Source organism: Oncorhynchus clarkii, chromosome 33 (genome assembly GCF_045791955.1).
Source record: "Oncorhynchus clarkii lewisi isolate Uvic-CL-2024 chromosome 33, UVic_Ocla_1.0, whole genome shotgun sequence".
NCBI lineage: Eukaryota > Metazoa > Chordata > Actinopteri > Salmoniformes > Salmonidae > Oncorhynchus > Oncorhynchus clarkii.
Window position 1 is genome coordinate 17,459,914 of NC_092179.1, and position 20,626 is coordinate 17,480,539.

General features: G+C 44.5%; 2 protein-coding genes across 2 annotated transcripts; both read left to right on the forward strand.

The window, feature by feature from the left end:
- Nucleotides 1-1,291: 1,291 nt before the first annotated feature.
- On the forward strand, nt 1,292-15,763 carry LOC139392528 (mucin-2-like). The gene is made up of 17 exons (XM_071140576.1): nt 1,292-1,367; nt 3,229-3,570; nt 3,958-4,123; nt 4,243-4,355; nt 4,886-5,236; nt 5,399-5,740; nt 5,941-6,034; nt 7,164-7,224; nt 7,677-8,526; nt 8,587-9,969; nt 10,120-10,367; nt 10,410-10,502; nt 10,626-11,635; nt 12,098-13,323; nt 13,528-13,794; nt 13,855-15,496; nt 15,709-15,763. Exons 1-17 carry the CDS (start codon nt 1,292-1,294, stop codon nt 15,761-15,763), a joined length of 8,319 nt encoding a protein of 2,772 aa, XP_070996677.1.
- Nucleotides 15,581-18,078, forward strand: LOC139393341 (alpha-N-acetylgalactosamine-specific lectin-like). The gene is made up of 3 exons (XM_071141975.1): nt 15,581-15,759; nt 17,170-17,544; nt 17,942-18,078. The coding sequence occupies exons 2-3, from the start codon at nt 17,214-17,216 to the stop codon at nt 17,950-17,952; spliced, it is 342 nt and encodes a 113-aa protein (XP_070998076.1). The 5' UTR covers nt 15,581-15,759; nt 17,170-17,213; the 3' UTR covers nt 17,953-18,078.
- The last annotated feature ends 2,548 nt before the right edge of the window (nt 18,079-20,626 follow it).

Sequence of the window (20,626 nt, forward strand, 5' to 3'; positions counted from 1 at the left end):
CAGATTTAAGTGAAAACTGTAACAATTCGGCCACTAAGAAACATTCACTGTCTTCTTGGTTTTCGTCTCCAGTGTAGATTTGGACTTGTGTTTTAGAGTATTGTCCCGAAGAAAGGTGAATGCATCTCCCAGTGTCTGCTGGAAAGCAGACTGAACCAGGTTTTCCTCTAGGATTTTGCCTATTCTGTTTATTTTTTATCCTTGAAAACTCCCAGTCCTTAACGATTACAAGCATACCCATAACATGATGCAGCCAGCACTATGCTTGAAAATATGGAGAGTGGTACTCAATAACGTGGTGTATTAGATTTGCCCCAACCATAACACTTTGAATTCAGGATTTGTATTTTTTTGCAGTATTACTTCAGTACCTCGTTGCAAACAGGATGCATGTTTTGGATTATTTTTATTCTGTTATTCTGTTTCCCTTTCACTCTGTCAATTAATTAGGTCAGTATTGTGGAGTAACTACAATGTTGGTCCATCCTTAGAGTTTAATGGCTGTGATAGGAGAAAACTAACTGTTATAATGTCTGCTTTAAAAATGTGTACCCATCTACCAATAGGTGCCTTTCTTTGCAGGGCACTGGGAAACCTCCCAGGTCTTTGTGGTTGAATCTGTTTGAAATTCACTGTTCGACTGAGGGACCTTACAGATAATTGAGTATGTGTGGTACAGAGATGATGTAGTCATTCAAAGATCATGTTAAACACTATATAATTGCACACAGTCCATGCAACCTATTAAGCACATTTTTACTATTGAACTTATTTAAGCTTGCCCTAACGACAGGGTTGAATACTTATTGACTCAAGAAATGTCAGCTTAATTTGTAAAAATAAAAAATAACCACTTACATTATGGGGTAGTGTGTGTGTGTGTGTGTGTGTGTGTGTGTGTGTGTGTGTGTGTGTGTGTGTGTGTAGGCTAGTGACAAAAAACGAACACATTTTAAATTCAGGCTGTAACAACAAAATGTGTAAAAACTTTCTAAAGGCACTGTATATCCATTGATTCCTGAAGAATACAACTTATGAGCTTAGTTCAACTGTTTTCCCCCATCAGAACCCATAATATAAGCATGCTTTACTCTGTTTGTTAACAATGTAAATGTAAACAAACACTGTATAGCCATAAAACGTGGTTAAAAATATAATTGTTATATCACGGATGGTCAGTCCTTGCATCCATAACTCTGTCTATGAATTTGAGTGGTTGCAGTATCCACGCCCATACCTCAGCTTTTAACCAAAACAGAGGTGGGGTGGACACTTAGTTCTTGTTTCAATTATGGCTTCTAGCTTTGAACCATGTAATCTCTTCACAGTGGCCATGATACAGCCAGTACTTCTACTCCTGCTACTGGGTAAGAGATCAGATGGGATGAATATTCCTCTCTTGGTATTACCAACCAACCTGCTATGACTTCTCTAATGAGTCTCAGTTTAACCAACATTTAGGACATTTACAGAACTCTCTCCTTGAGTGGACACAGTTGTATTCCAACTTCATAATCACTGAACTGAAATATACAGTGCCTTGCGAAAGTATTCGGCCCCCTTGAACTTTGCGACCTTTTGCCACATTTCAGGCTTCAAACATAAATATATAAAACTGTATTTTTTTGTGAAGAATCAACAACAAGTGGGACACAATCATGAAGTGGAACGACATTTATTGGATATTTCAAACTTTTTTAACAAATCCAAACCTGAAGAATTGGGCGTGCAAAATTATTCAGCCCCCTTTGTAGCGCCACCTTTTGCTGCGATTACAGCTGTAAGTCGCTTGGGGTATGTCTCTATCAGTTTTGCACATCGAGAGACTGACATTTTTTCCCATTCCTCCTTGCAAAACAGCTCGAGCTCAGTGAGGTTGGATGGAGAGCATTTGTGAACAGCAGTTTTCAGTTCTTTCCACAGATTCTCGATTGGATTCAGGTCTGGACTTTGACTTGGCCATTCTAACACCTGGATATGTTTATTTTTGAACCATTCCATTGTAGATTTTGCTTTATGTTTTGGATCATTGTCTTGTTGGAAGACAAATCTCCGTCCCAGTCTCAGGTCTTTTGCAGAGTCCATCAGGTTTTCTTCCAGAATGGTCCTGTATTTGGCTCCATCCATCTTCCCATCAATTTTAACCATCTTCGCTGTCCCTGCTGAAGAAAAGCAGGCCCAAACCATGATGCTGCCACCACCATGTTTGACAGTGGGGATGGTGTGTTCAGGGTGATGAGCTGTGTTGCTTTTACGCCAAACATAACGTTTTGCATTGTTGCCAAAAAGTTCAATTTTGGTTTCATCTGACCAGAGCACCTTCTTCCACGTGTTTGGTGTGTCTCCCAGGTGGCTTGTGGCAAACTTTAAACAACACTTTTTATGGATATCTTTAAGAAATTGCTTTCTTCTTGCCACTCTTCCATAAAGGCCAGATTTGTGCAATATACGACTGATTGTTGTCCTATGGACAGAGTCTCCCACCTCAGCTGTAGATCTCTGTGATCATGGGCCTCTTGGCTGCATCTCTGATCAGTCTTTTCCTTGTATGAGCTGAAAGTTTAGAGGGACGGCCAGGTCTTGGTAGATTTGCAGTGGTCTGATACTCCTTCCATTTCAATATTATCGCTTGCACATTGCTCCTTGGGATGTTTAAAGCTTGGGAAATCTTTTTGTATCCAAATCCGGCTTTAAACTTCTTCACAACAGTATCTCGGACCTGCCTGGTGTGTTCCTTGTTCTTCATGATGCTCTCTGCGCTTTTAACGGACCTCTGAGACTATCACAGTGCAGGTGCATTTATACGGAGACTTGATTACACACAGGTGGATTGTATTTATCATCATTAGTCATTTAGGTCAACATTGGATCATTCAGAGATCCTCACTGAACTTCTGGAGAGAGTTTGCTGCCCTGAAAGTAAAGGGGCTGAATAATTTTGCACGCCCAATTTTTCAGTTTTTGATTTGTTAAAAAAGTTTGAAATATCCAATAAATGTCGTTCCACTTCATGATTGTGTCCCACTTGTTGTTGATTCTTCACAAAATAATACAGTTTTATATCTTTATGTTTGAAGCCTGAAATATGGCAAAAGGTCGCAAAGTTCAAGGGGGCCGAATACTTTCGCAAGGCACTGTAAGTCATAAGGTTGATGTCGGTGTCACAATCTAAACAGAAAAAGAGATTGACAGTCCCAAAAATAACTGATGTGACATTTATCCCCACAGCAGCCAGGTTCTCACCAGTGTTTGGGACTGAGATATCAGTACTGGAGGGAACCTCTGTGACCCTTGTCTGCAGATTTCCCAGTGAGGAGAATCACATACTTTATACAACCTTGAGTGAAACCAGTCCATGCAAATGGTGGTCCTGTTGTAATCCCATAGCTGTGACAACAATACCTACCATCACACAAGAAAACAAATACAGATGTATAACTGGAGTTGAGATGGTGAACTTCACCATTTTAAACCTTCAGCCTGCAGACAGTGGGAACTACTGTTGCAGAGAAGCGATCTCTACAGTGTTAAATAAACCTTCAGATTTCTACAGCCTGAGGGTAGTGAAAGGTATGTGTTGCACTTCATACTACTGGTTGTCAATGGATTTTGTTCAGTGCACATGTCACCATAAAGTAGGAAGGAACATGAAGGGTTGATCAGCTTGTGTGTATTGTGAGGTGCACAAGCCAAAACTCTTCATGGTCAATGCTGTCTGTTCCTGAATCCTAACATGTTGTGTATGTATTGAATGTTTGAGCACACCTACCACTTCCATCAAAAAGGTGAAAGTCAATGATTTGTGTCTTCATCTCTATGTATGAATGTTGCATTTATGCATCACTATTGTGCTCTTTCCCTAACAAAGTCAGAACTGCTGGTAATGTCATTTTGCTGGTGCCTAGTCGTGCTTTATCCTGTCCCTTCCTGGCGGTCTGTGTCGTGAAATATTTCCAGGTCACACAGGTTGCAACAGGGATCTACTGGATGGATTGGAATTTCTGGGCAACGATATTGAGAATCAGCCAATCACAATCCAAAATGCAAGTCAGTGCAGACAGGAATGCACCAATATTCACAAGTGCCAGTACTTCACATTCAGTTGGAAGGAGACAGAAATGAGGTACATGCTCAAAGATTTTCCCCTTTGTGATTGGGCAAATTAGGACAGCCATATACTTTTTAGTTCAGCTCAAGTCGTCTTTGCAACTACTACCACATTTTGTGATATTTATTCCTCAGAAACAAATGTTCCTTGAAGGCCTCAACTGGTGATCTGTTGAACTCAAGAATTACAATACAGCGCCTCCAAAATGCAACCTCGGGCTATTCCCTGAAAAACTGCAGTGGTACAGGTGACTACAGACATGTACTAGATTCATATAGTATACGGTACCTAATGAGCAGAGATTGTTAATAGGTCCTAATAAACAGGGTAGTGCCATTGATACCAAACTCTGTTACACTGTTTCTGTATACATTACATCTGTTGAAGGTGTAATTTAAGGTACTGTACATCATCAAGCAAGCACCACAGCGCTCTGAGAGAAACTTTAAACTACCTACCAACGATGTGTGATTTGAGTCTTTATTCTAGTGCCTGAAGAATACACAGTAGAAAGTTGTCTCCACCCTATGTATTTATTACATTTTTCTAAACACATACATATTCATAATAACTGACAGATTTTGGAAGGAGTTCGCAAATGTATTAATTTCTCCATGCCCCAGACATGGCATCTGTTGCTTTCATCAATTAAATGTTACTCTGCTATCACACAGTATGTGTTGCCTATATTTCAGAATAGATAGTGGAAGCTAAACATAATGTTTGTCACTCAACACAACAAGCAGTCTGATAATCATTTTCCTATATTTAAAACAGTCACCTACTCAGCCAAAAAGTACAGCCTTGTCCTTAAGTGGAAAAACTGGACTGAAGCACAAGAGTACTGCAGACAACACTACACAAACCTGTCCATCATACACACAGAAGAGGATTGGAAGGCAATTCAATCCACTCTGAGTCATTTTAGTGGTGATGTGTGGATTGGCCTTAATGGAAATGGGCCTGTTCAAACTAAAAAGTGGAGTTGGTCTGATGGGGAGGACTTGATGTTCTTAAACTGGGATGGTGGTTTTGGCAGCGTGCTCAACATTCATTGTGCCGTTTCAGTTTCTTCTCGGTTTCGACAACAGTTGTGTAGCACCTCATTACCCTACATGTGTCAATACGGTATGGGCTCTCCCTTTATGTCTCTAAAACCGTTATTGTTTCCATTTCAAATCACTGGATGTCAGATCTCAAAATATCCCCTGTAATTGACTTCCTGGATATTTTTCTTATTAACTGTTTTATGAAATCTGATAAATTACTTTTCACCTTTCCTCCTATAAGTTCGTCATGTCAATGGAGTAACAGAGAAGGTGTATAAGCTGATAACCGAACCAAAGAACCAGGAGGAGGCTGTGAAAGACTGCAAAGATCAACAAGGAGAACTGGCGAGTATCTGTAACCAGAAAGAGCAGGATGCCTTTGATGAGTTGAATAAAGGGATCACCTGGATTGGATTAAAGCATGAGAACAACACATGGAATTGGTCCAGTGGGGATCCATTTCAGAAATGGGACAATCCAATGCGTTTGGGAGACGGAAACTGTGTAAAGCTGAACTCAGAAAATGACAGAAAATGGACACCAGAAAATTGTTCTACTCAAAGTCAATTCCTGTGCTATGGGGGTAAGTTGAACATCGTGAGAGTGTTATAAAACTAGTGTTGATATCATCAATGACTAGGTTATATCATCTATGACTAGGATGTATAGAATCTCCCAAATAATAAAAAAATATTACAATTAGGATTACAATATTTCAGTATCACTGATACACACGACCGGAAACAGGCAGTAATTTGCATGTATTCTACTTATTTTTGACAGATGAACGTCCACTTAACACCACTGGGGATTTGACCACTCCTGTGACCCCTGAAACCACCAGCCCAACTTCAACTGGTCCTCCCTCTATCAAGATGTCCACCACAACACCTACCACTTTACTACCTACTACTACTAATGGACAGTCCACCACCTCACCAACTACCACTACTAATGGACAGTCCACCACCTCACCACCTACCACTACTAATGGACAGTCCACCACCTCACCAACTACAACTACTAATGGACAGTCCACCACCTCACCAACAACAACTACTAATGGACAGTCCACCACCTCACCAACTACCACTACTAATGGACAGTCCACCACCTCACCAACTACCACTACTAATGGACAGTCCACCACCTCACCAACTACCACTACTAATGGACAGTCCACCACCTCACCAACTACCACTACTAATGGACAGTCCACCACCTCACCAACTACCACTACTAATGGACAGTCCACCACCTCACCAACAACAACTACTAATGGACAGTCCACCACCTCACCAACTACCACTATTTATAGGCATAACACAACATCACCACCTACCACTACTAATGCACAGTCCACCACCTCACCAACTACCACTACTACTGGACAGTCCACCACCTCACCAACTACCACTACTAATGGACAGTCCACCACCTCACCAACAACAACTACTAATGGACAGTCCACCACCTCACCAACTACCACTATTTATAGGCATAACACAACATCACCACCTACCACTACTAATGCACAGTCCACCACCTCACCAACTACAACTACTAATGGACAGTTCTCCACCTCACCAACTACCACTACTAATGGACAGTCCACCACCTCACCAACTACCACTACTAATGGACAGTCCACCACCTCACCAACTACAACTACTAATGGACAGTCCACCACCTCACCAACTACAACTACTAATGGACAGTCCACCACCTCACCAACTACCACTATTTATAGGCATAACACAACATCACCACCTACCACTACTAATGCACAGTCCACCACCTCACCAACTACAACTACTAATGGACAGTCCACCACCTCACCAACTACCACTACTAATGGACAGTCCACCACCTCACCAACTACAACTACTAATGGACAGTCCACCACCTCACCAACTACAACTACTAATGAACAGTCCACCACCTCACCAACTACCACTATTTATAGGCATAACACAACATCACCACCTACCACTACTAATGCACAGTCCACCACCTCACCAACTACCACTACTACTGGACAGTCCACCACCTCACCAACAACCACTGGTAATGGACAGCCCACCACCTCACCAACTACCACTACTAATGGACAGCCCACCACCTCACCAACTACCACTACTAATGGACATTCCACCACCTCACCAACTACCACTACTAATGAACAGCCCACCACCTCACCAACTACCATTTCTAATGGACAGTCCACCACCTCACCACCTACCACTACTAATGAACAGCCCAACATCTCACCAACTACCAATTCTCAGGGACAGTCCACCACCTCACCAACTACCACTACTAATGGACAGTCCACCACCTCACCACCTACCACTACTAATGAACAGCCCAACATCTCACCAACTACCAATTCTCAGGGACAGTCCACCACCTTACCAACTACCACTTTTAATGGACAGTCCACCACCTCAACAACTACCACTACTAATGGACAGTCCCCCACCTCACCAACTACCACTACTAATGGACAGTCCACCACCTCACCACCTACCACTACTAATGTACAGTCCACCACCTCACCAACTACCACTACTAATGGACAGTCCACCACCTCACCACCTACCACTACTAATGGACAGTCCACCACCTCACCACCTACCACTACTAATGAACAGCCCACCACCTCACCAACTACCACTACTAATGGACAGCACACCACCTCACCAACTACCACTACTAATGAACAGCCCACCACCTCACCACCTACCACTACTAAGGGACAGTCCACCACCTCACCAACTACCATTACTAATGGACAGTCCACCAGCTCACCAACTACCACTACTAGTGGACAGTCCCTCGCCTCACCAAATACCACTATTAATGGACAGTCCACCACCTCACCACCTACCACTACTAATGGACAGTCCACCACCTCACCACCTACCACTACTAATGAACAGCCCACCACCTCACCAACTACCACTACTAATGGACAGCCCACCACCTCACCAACTACCATTACTAACGGACAGTCCACCAGCTCACCAACTACCACTACTAATGGACAGTCCCTCGCCTCACCAAATACCACTATTAATGGACAGTCTACCACATCACCACCTACAACTACTAGCGGAGAGTCCACCACCTTACCAACTACCACTACTAATGGACAGCCCACCACCTCACCAACTACCACTACTAATGGACAGCCCACCACCTCACCAACTACCACTACTAGTGGACAGTCCACCGCTTCACCACCAACTACAACTAATAATGGACAGTCCACCACCTCACCACCTACTACTACTAATGGACAGTCTACCACATCACCACCTACAACTACTAGCGGACAGTCCAACACCTCACCACCTACCACTACTAATGGACAGTCCCTCGCCTCACCAAATACCACTATTAATGGACAGTCTACCACATCACCACCTACAACTACTAGCGGACAGTCCACCACCTCACCACCTACCACTACTAATGAACAGCCCAACATCTCACCAACTACCAATTCTCAGGGACAGTCCACCACCTCACCACCTACCACTACTAATGTACAGTCCACCACCTCACCAACTACCACTACTAATGGACAGTCCACCACCTCACCACCTACCACTACTAATGGACAGTCCACCACCTCACCACCTACCACTACTAATGAACAGCCCACCACCTCACCAAATACCATTACTAACGGACAGTCCACCAGCTCACCAACTACCACTACTAGTGGACAGTCCCTCGCCTCACCAAATACCACTTTTAATGGACAGTCCACCACCTCACCAACTACCACTACTAATGGACAGTCCCCCACCTCACCAACTACCACTACTAATGGACAGTCCACCACCTCACCAACTACCACTACTAATGTACAGTCCACCACCTCACCACCTACCACTACTAATGTACAGTCCACCACCTCACCAACTACCACTACTAATGGACAGTCCCCCACCTCACCAACTACCACTACTAATGGACAGTCCACCACTTCACCACCTACCACTACTAATGTACAGTCCACCACCTCACCAACTACCACTACTAATGGACAGTCCACCACCTCACCACCTACCACTACTAATGGACAGTCCACCACCTCACCACCTACCACTACTAATGAACAGCCCACCACCTCACCAACTACCACTACTAATGGACAGCACACCACCTCACCAACTACCACTACTAATGAACAGCCCACCACCTCACCACCTACCACTACTAAGGGACAGTCCACCACCTCACCAACTACCATTACTAATGGACAGTCCACCAGCTCACCAACTACCACTACTAGTGGACAGTCCCTCGCCTCACCAAATACCACTATTAATGGACAGTCCACCACCTCACCACCTACCACTACTAATGGACAGTCCACCACCTCACCACCTACCACTACTAATGAACAGCCCACCACCTCACCAACTACCACTACTAATGGACAGCCCACCACCTCACCAACTACCATTACTAACGGACAGTCCACCAGCTCACCAACTACCACTACTAATGGACAGTCCCTCGCCTCACCAAATACCACTATTAATGGACAGTCTACCACATCACCACCTACAACTACTAGCGGAGAGTCCACCACCTCACCAACTACCACTACTAATGGACAGCCCACCACCTCACCAACTACCACTACTAGTGGACAGTCCACCGCTTCACCACCAACTACAACTAATAATGGACAGTCCACCACCTCACCACCTACTACTACTAATGGACAGTCTACCACATCACCACCTACAACTACTAGCGGACAGTCCAACACCTCACCACCTACCACTACTAATGGACAGTCCCTCGCCTCACCAAATACCACTATTAATGGACAGTCTACCACATCACCACCTACAACTACTAGCGGACAGTCCACCACCTCACCACCTACCACTACTAATGAACAGCCCAACATCTCACCAACTACCAATTCTCAGGGACAGTCCACCACCTCACCACCTACCACTACTAATGTACAGTCCACCACCTCACCAACTACCACTACTAATGGACAGTCCACCACCTCACCACCTACCACTACTAATGTACAGTCCACCACCTCACCACCTACCACTACTAATGTACAGTCCACCACCTCACCAACTACCACTACTAATGGACAGTCCCCCACCTCACCAACTACCACTACTAATGGACAGTCCACCACTTCACCACCTACCACTACTAATGTACAGTCCACCACCTCACCAACTACCACTACTAATGGACAGTCCACCACCTCACCACCTACCACTACTAATGGACAGTCCACCACCTCACCACCTACCACTACTAATGAACAGCCCACCACCTCACCAACTACCACTACTAATGGACAGCACACCACCTCACCAACTACCACTACTAATGAACAGCCCACCACCTCACCACCTACCACTACTAAGGGACAGTCCACCACCTCACCAACTACCATTACTAATGGACAGTCCACCAGCTCACCAACTACCACTACTAGTGGACAGTCCCTCGCCTCACCAAATACCACTATTAATGGACAGTCCACCACCTCACCACCTACCACTACTAATGGACAGTCCACCACCTCACCACCTACCACTACTAATGAACAGCCCACCACCTCACCAACTACCACTACTAATGGACAGCCCACCACCTCACCAACTACCATTACTAACGGACAGTCCACCAGCTCACCAACTACCACTACTAATGGACAGTCCCTCGCCTCACCAAATACCACTATTAATGGACAGTCTACCACATCACCACCTACAACTACTAGCGGAGAGTCCACCACCTCACCAACTACCACTACTAATGGACAGCCCACCACCTCACCAACTACCACTACTAGTGGACAGTCCACCGCTTCACCACCAACTACAACTAATAATGGACAGTCCACCACCTCACCACCTACTACTACTAATGGACAGTCTACCACATCACCACCTACAACTACTAGCGGACAGTCCAACACCTCACCACCTACCACTACTAATGGACAGTCCCTCGCCTCACCAAATACCACTATTAATGGACAGTCTACCACATCACCACCTACAACTACTAGCGGACAGTCCACCACCTCACCACCTACCACTACTAATGAACAGCCCAACATCTCACCAACTACCAATTCTCAGGGACAGTCCACCACCTCACCACCTACCACTACTAATGTACAGTCCACCACCTCACCAACTACCACTACTAATGGACAGTCCACCACCTCACCACCTACCACTACTAATGGACAGTCCACCACCTCACCACCTACCACTGCTAATGAACAGCCCACCACCTCACCAAATACCACTACTAATGGACAGCCCACCACCTCACCAACTACCATTACTAACGGACAGTCCACCAGCTCACCAACTACCACTACTAGTGGACAGTCCCTCGCCTCACCAAATACCACTTTTAATGGACAGTCCACCACCTCACCAACTACCACTACTAATGGACAGTCCCCCACCTCACCAACTACCACTACTAAGGGACAGTCCACCACCTCACCAACTACCACTACTAATGTACAGTCCACCACCTCACCACCTACCACTACTAATGTACAGTCCACCACCTCACCAACTACCACTACTAATGGACAGTCCACCACCTCACCACCTACCACTACTAATGGACAGTCCACCACCTCACCACCTACCACTACTAATGAACAGCCCACCACCTCACCAACTACCACTACTAATGGACAGCCCACCACCTCACCAACTACCACTACTAATGAACAGCCCACCACCTCACCACCTACCACTACTAAGGGACAGTCCACCACCTCACCAACTACCATTACTAATGGACAGTCCACCAGCTCACCGACTAGCACTTCTAATGGACAGTCCACCACCTCACCACCTACTACTACTAATGAACAGTCTACCACATTACCACCTACAACTACTAGCGGACAGTCCACCACCTCACCACCTACCACTACTAATGGACAGTCCACCACCTCACCAACTACCACTACTAATGAACAGCCCACCACCTCACCAACTACCACTACTAATGGACAGTCCACCACCTCACCACCTACCACTACTAATGAACAGCCCACCACCTCACCAACTACCATTACTAACGGAAAGTCCACCAGCTCACCAACTACCACTACTAATGAACAGCCCACCACCTCACCAACTACCATTACTGACGGACAGTCCACCAGCTCACCAACTACCACTACTAATGGACAGTCCCTCGCCTCACCAAATACCACTATTAATGGACAGTCTACCACATCACCACCTACAACTACTAGCGGACAGTCCACCACCTCACCAACTACCACTACTAATGGACAGCCCACCACCTCACCAACTACCACTACTAATGGACAGCCCACCACCTCACCAACTACCACTACTAGTGGACAGTCCACCGCTTCACCACCAACTACAACTAATAATGGACAGTCCACCACCTCACCACCTACCACTACTAATGAACAGCCCAACATCTCACCAACTACCAATTCTCAGGGACAGTCCACCACCTTACCAACTACCACTTTTAATGGACAGTCCACCACCTCACCAAATACCACTACTAATGGACAGTCCCCCACCTCACCAACTACCACTACTAATGGACAGTCCACCACCTCACCAACTACCACTACTAATGTACAGTCCACCACCTCACCACCTACCACTACTAATGTACAGTCCACCACCTCACCAACTACCACTACTAATGGACAGCCCACCACCTCACCAACTACCATTACTAACGGACAGTCCACCAGCTCACCAACTACCACTACTAGTGGACAGTCCCTCGCCTCACCAAATACCACTATTAATGGACAGTCTACCACATCACCATCTACAACTACTAGCGGACAGTCCACCACCTCACCACCTACCACTACTAATGGACAGTCCACCACCTCACCGACTAGCACTTCTAATGGACAGTCCACCACCTCACCACCTACTACTACTAATGGACAGTCTACCACATCACCACCTACAACTACTAGCGGACAGTCCACCACCTCACCACCTACCACTACTAATGGACAGTCCACCACCTCACCAACTACCACTACTAATGAACAGCCCACCACCTCACCAACTACCACTACTAATGGACAGTCCACCACCTCACCACCTACCACTACTAATGAACAGCCCACCACCTCACCAACTACCATTACTAACGGAAAGTCCACCAGCTCACCAACTACCACTACTAATGAACAGCCCACCACCTCACCAACTACCATTACTAACGGACAGTCCACCAGCTCACCAACTACCACTACTAATGGACAGTCCCTCGCCTCACCAAATACCACTATTTATGGACAGTCTACCACATCACCACCTACAACTACTAGCGGACAGTCCACCACCTCACCAACTACCACTACTAATGGACAGCCCACCACCTCACCAACTACCACTACTAATGGACAGCCCACCACCTCACCAACTACCACTACTAGTGGACAGTCCACCGCTTCACCACCAACTACAACTAATAATGGACAGTCCACCACCTCACCACCTACTACTACTAATGGACAGTCTACCACATCACCACCTACAACTACTAGCGGACAGTCCACCACCTCACCACCTACCACTACTAATGGACAGTCCCTCGCCTCACCAAATACCACTATTAATGGACAGTCTACCACATCACCACCTACAACTACTAGCGGACAGTCCACCACCTCACCACCTACCACTACTAATGAACAGCCCAACATCTCACCAACTACCAATTCTCAGGGACAGTCCACCACCTTACCAACTACCACTTTTAATGGACAGTCCACCACCTCACCAACTACCACTACTAATGGACAGTCCCCCACCTCACCAACTACCACTACTAATGGACAGTCCACCACCTCACCAACTACCACTACTAATGTACAGTCCACCACCTCACCACCTACCACTACTAATGTACAGTCTACCACCTCACCAACTACCACTACTAATGGACAGTCCACCACCTCACCACCTACCACTACTAATGAACAGCCCACCACCTCACCAACTACCACTACTAATGGACAGCCCACCACCTCACCAACTACCATTACTAACGGACAGTCCACCAGCTCACCAACTACCACTACTAGTGGACAGTCCCTCGCCTCACCAAATACCACTATTAATGGACAGTCTACCACATCACCATCTACAACTACTAGCGGACAGTCCACCACCTCACCACCTACCACTACTAATGGACAGTCCACCACCTCACCGACTAGCACTTCTAATGGACAGTCCACCACCTCACCACCTACTACTACTAATGGACAGTCTACCACATCACCACCTACAACTACTAGCGGACAGTCCACCACCTCACCACCTACCACTACTAATGGACAGTCCACCACCTCACCAACTACCACTACTAATGAACAGCCCACCACCTCACCAACTACCACTACTAATGGACAGTCCACCACCTCACCACCTACCACTACTAATGAACAGCCCACCACCTCACCAACTACCATTACTAACGGACAGTCCACCAGCTCACCAACTACCACTACTAATGGACAGTCCCTCGCCTCACCAAGTACCACTATTAATGGACAGTCTACCACATCACCACCTACAACTACTAGCGGACAGTCCACCACCTCACCAACTACCACTACTAGTGGACAGCCCACCACCTCACCAACTACCACTACTAATGGACAGCCCACCACCTCACCAACTACCACTACTAGTGGACAGTCCACCGCTTCACCACCAACTACAACTAATAATGGACAGTCCACCACCTCACCACCTACTACTACTAATGGACAGTCTACCACATCACCACCTACAACTACTAGCGGACAGTCCACCACCTCACCACCTACCACTACTAATGGACAGTCCCTCGCCTCACCAAATACCACTATTAATGGACAGTCTACCACATCACCACCTACAACTACTAGCGGACAGTCCACCACCTCACCACCTACCACTACTAATGGACAGTCCACCACCTCACCAACTACCACTACTAATGAACAGCCCATCACCTCACCAACTACCACTACTAATGGACAGTCCACCACCTCACCACCTACCACTATTAATGAACAGCCCACCACCTCACCAACTACCATTACTAACGGACAGTCCACCAGCTCACCAACTACCACTACTAATGGACAGTCCCTCGCCTCACCACCTACCACTACTAATGGACATTCCCTCGCCTCACCAAATACCACTATTAATGGACAGTCTACCACATCACCACCTACAACTACTAGCGGACAGTCCACCACCTCACCACCTACCACTACTAATGGACAGTCCACCACCTCACCAACTACCACTACTAATGAACAGCCCACCACCTCACCAACTACCACTACTAATGGACAGTCCACCACCTCACCACCTACCACTACTAATGAACAGTCCAGCACCTCACCAACTACCACTACTAATGGACAGTCCACCACCTCACCACCAACCTCAACTTCCAGTGGACAACTGAGTTCATCAAATCCCACCTCCACAGACAGGGATCCCACATCCTCTCCCTGTTGTCTGTCTTCTCCACTCCATCCTGGTGAGTGTTAGACATGGAGCTACATTCTCTACCAATCTGCACAAAGGTGCACAAGTGGCAGTCGTTGTACATTTAATGGCAGATAAGAGCTTGAGTTTATTTGTATTCAGTGGTGTAAAAAGTACCCATTTGTCATCAGGTAAGAGGACAATTGGTTAAGAGTAAAGATACTTAATAGAAAATTCCTCAAGTGAAACTTCGGCAGTAATATACTTCTTGTATAAAATTACTTGGTTCTGAATATACATAAGTATCAAAAGTAAAAGTACATATCGTTTCAAATTCCTTATAGAGGTTTTGTTGTTTTTTTAGTCAGGGGCACACTCCAACACTAATTTACAAATGAAGCATTTGTGTTTAGTGAGTCTGCCAGATCAGATCCAGAAGGGATGACCAGGGATGATAATTTGACCATTTCTGTCCAGCTAAGCATTCAAATTGTAACAAGTACTTATAGTTGTCAATGGAAAATGTAAGGAGTAAAACATACATCATTTTCTTTAGCAATGTAGAGAAGTAAAAGTTGTCAAAACTATAATAGTAAATTAATGTACAGATACCCAACAAAAATTACTTAAGTAGTGTCGTAGCTGAATCAGAATTAGTTTGGTAGCATTGATAAATAAGATGTTTTATTTACTTTCATAATATTCTTATGTGAGATAGTCACTTGGGGCCCAGAGAGGGGAGAGGTCAGGATTGTCTTCATATTTGAATGTGTCTAACTATTCCTAAACCATGTGAAGGGCTCCACCATGTCTGTACTCCAGTCACTCCCTCCTTTTACCATTGGGGGGAGGAGTATGGCAGTGTCTGGAACCATTGTATTACCCCTCTGATGTTGCCTGAATCTTGACCTAGTACATGACCTAGAGGCTCACTCCCCTCTGTGAACTTGCCCAGGAGAGGGTATATTTGAGATGGGAGTATCTAGAATTGACAATTGATATATGCCATTGGATGAGGTAATGTTTTGCTAATATGAAGTACCAAGAACGAGAAGTAGACCCTCGTCTAAGAGACCAAACTGAACGATAATTTATAGCTAATGCTATCTGGCTATGGGATACTCCTCTTTCAAGTAAAAGGCCCTTTGTGAAGTTCCTAAGATCTGTGGTTCGTCATGTGAGTTGAGAGGGGGTTTTGTAAGCACTCTCAGAGAATTCATTTATAGACACTGAATTGATCTGAGAGTCACAGGGCTATGATGAAGCTCATATGATTAAAGATGAAGTTTAAATAACTGACTGGTGTGTGGTTTGCTCTCTCATCATTTGGTAATACAGGAAATTACCACGACAGTAGTACTTTCAAGTATTTTTATTTAGGTACTTCACCACTGTGTGTTTTTTTGTTTATGAACTTAAATTTTAACAATTGCAATTTCATGTGTTTGTTTTGTCCATACAGATTATCTGCACTACATCAACAAGTCCAAGAGCTGGATCAATGCCATGGAGTTCTGCAGAAGCCGTGGCTCCAAGTCCAACCTGGTGCACATCACCAACCAGACTGTGCATGCTGACGTGACCCAGCTCATTGCCAATGTGGAGCTGGCATGTGGGGGGGTGTGGATTGGTCTGGAGCGGTCCATCTTTGAGTGGAACGCCCCCTGGCTGTGGACCAGTGGTGATGTTGATAAGGTGGTGAAGTACAGCGAGTGGCATAGTTGCTTCCCCCTCAACCCCATCAATTACCATTGTGGTAAGATGGTCCGGGTTGGTAACGGAGAATTGAAGTGGCTGGATGCTTCCTGTCATCAGGAATTACCCTTCATATGTCAAGGTACATTGCTCAACTTTGGAGCTCCTATTTTAGGGCTTGTTCTGCGAGGTGGGATATTCAAAATGCTGCAGATAGACAAATATTACATAGAACTGTCATGGTTTACTGCAGAATAGAGATGTCTTGACTGTCATGTCATCTCTATGCAATGTATTACTTTATGCAATGCTCTGATTATTCCTCCCTATTGAATAAGGCTCAACCCATATCCCAGAAACCCCCTCTCTACAGTTGGCTACTATCTGCATTGCTCTTTCCTCCCTTTAACTCCCTCCCGTTTACAGTCTAGACTCACTCTACTAGTAATAGTCTTTAGAATGAGCCAAAACATAATGGCAAGGCCTGGACGTATAAGATACATCAATGTCCTCTAATCCTGTATATTATGTTTCAAAAGATCTCCGCTAGAGGGCTCTACATGGCAGCATGGACAGTCTGCAGCCAGACACCACACTGATCTACCAGAGAGACTTCCACACTCATGGTCTGGAAGGAACCTGCATTTCAATTCATTATATTTTACACCAATATAACTATTACTATTAATAGGACTTTTTATTGTCATATTTTACATGATATTACTTAATGATACTGCACTTAAATAGACTGACTCATTAGCATTGTTATTTGACCTATAGTTTACTGTAATACTTTGATTGTTTTAAAATAGAGTAAAGAAAGGGAAAGTAAAAGGTATTAACTGAACATGTACTATTTAACTCCTGTGTGATATGTACTGTTTCAGAACGCTATTTAGTTAGAATGTAATTATTGTTATTTTGTATTTCCTTTCGTCTCTGTTCTGATTAAACATCCATTTACAGTTTGTTCAGTGTGGAATTTCATTCTTCATAGAAAGTGAATTGAGTGATTAAAATGGTCATAATATAACCTTATTATTTGAGAGGTGTTCAGTGATCTCTAGCCTAAATTGACTTTATGATTATTTTCATCAGGACTGAAGGAGTCCATCTCAACTGCCAGGGACAATGAACCTGGTATCTCAGAAAACAGCTGAGATGTCTGTGACATCTGTAATGTTGACATACAATTGCACTGATGGGCTATATTTATGCAACACTGCTCTCCAAACCATAAAGTCAAATCTGTTTCCCAGGTGCAGCCCCTGATCTCTTCAGCCAGCAGTCCTTGGATGAGTCCTTCGGTGATGTCTGAGCAGTCGACCCATGTGGACCTATGCTTACATACTGTTTGGTTCTGAGAATATGAAATATACTTATTCATGTCACTGAGGAAGAGCGGGTAAGATTTACATTATGTCAGAATATGTTATTTCTGACATAATGGATCAGGGATCCTATGGGAGGGATCCTATGGGAGGAGATGAGACACTGTCTGGTACCAGTCACCATAACATCTGTGAGTTGGGTAGGAGTGAGCACGTTTGGGCAGAGGCCAGATGAAGTGAGGACGAACATATCACTAAGGTTCTGTCTAGCAACAGAGATGCATTGGCTTTTCAGATGTGTAGGAGGAGACTCAGCATAGTTAAATAGCAGTGCTTGTGTGAATATGTTGGATAATGTAGCTGTATTGAGCCTCTGGGAAGAATAAACTTGGTTTAGCTTTCATAGTGTCCGTTGAGTTTATACTCTGAAAATTACAACCTAACAATACTATATCCTTAATGCTTTAGTGTAAATCAATCGGATATTGTTATATTGAGCACAGACAATCAGCCTCAACTGGGTGGCAGTAACTGCTGCTCTCTGACCTGTAAGGGCCATGGACAGACTGAACACTCCTCACTGGACAAGAGACTGCTCTCTGAAGAGATCGTTCCTTTGACCTGGAAGTAAGACTATAATCTTTTTTTATTTTACGTATATATGTTTTATAAACAGAGAGGATGACAGTCGGTTAAGATAGACAGAGGTTGCATCAAAAGGCACTAGGGCAGATTCAAATCTACGATGACACCTTACATGTTCCAGAGGCTGTGGCATTACCACTAGACAGGACAGGCCACAAGACTGCCATCTTATTGGGGTTTATATCTGTAAGACAGGTGCAGGGATGGCATTATAGCACCAGTAGGGTGCCACATTAACAATTACTGTCAGATGCTGGACACAGCGATGCTTCGTGTTGTCTAATCCACTGTCAGATGCCAACTTTCTCTCGCCACTCTCACTAGGGATTAATGCAAATGTGTGTTCATGTGGATAATAGTTCCATTCTAAGTTCCAAAGTAATTCACATTCTTCAAAGGACATTGAAAGAAAAGGTACATTTTTTTGTAAATAAGCTGAATTTCCTTTGTGTGGATGTCTCATCTAGAAAAGAGAATGAAGCAGACCATTGTAAGGATGTCTTTGAAATCTAACTCAGGAGCTGACCTCAATGACCCAGTGGTGAAGAAACAGATGTTGGAGCAGGTACAGTAGTCCTACATCTCCCACATCAGAAATCAACGTCATGCTCACTCATTTCACTCTTCTCATATGATCTCAAGTTTATATTGATCATTTTAAACAACTGAATTGCTTGATTAAAATAGGAAGATGTCTGGCTTTGATCATATCTCTTAGATAAGAAAAGAGTTTGCGAAGAACATGAACTTCATCCAAGGTTTTTTGGAAAACAGTTGAACTTGGAAGTCCTGAAGAAGGTAAGCACATTTTTTGCGTCACAGTTTTGAAAACGTCCCTCCTTATGTTAAGTCTGTTGTTCAGAGTCCCTTGTACAGTGTGTTGTTAGGTTTTGACAGTATGGAAATGAAGTAAGGTGTTCATGAACTAATTCCAGTGAGAGTCTTTGTACTGTTGTGTTTGTTTTCTTAGGTCAGTGTGGGTCTGGATGAAGAGGACCAACCATGATGATGCAACAGGAGAGGGATGGAAGGTCCAAGAAAACCACATGATGTATTATATACCTTAAAACACATAATACAATATTATTTTAGTTAATGTTATTCAAGTTATGATAGTTTGATTTGCCTTATGAAATAAACATATTAAGTAAATGTACATTAGGATAGATTTTACAATGTTTTACTATTGGAACATAAAATTATAATATATGATTTTTGTTAGTGTATGAATGTAATGTCATAATGTTG

Coding starts and splice junctions, on each gene's coding strand:
- LOC139392528 (XM_071140576.1), top strand. CDS start 1,292: ATGGCTTCTAGCTTTGAACCATGTAATCTCTTCACAGTGGCCATGATA. Junction 7,225..7,676: donor CACCTCACCAACAACCACTG/GTAATGGACAGC, acceptor CAGTCCACCACC/TCACCACCTACCACTACTAA. Junction 10,503..10,625: donor CCACCACCTCACCAACTACC/ACTACTAATGGA, acceptor ACTAATGGACAG/TCCACCAGCTCACCAACTAC.
- LOC139393341 (XM_071141975.1), top strand. CDS start 17,214: ATGGAGTTCTGCAGAAGCCGTGGCTCCAAGTCCAACCTGGTGCACATC.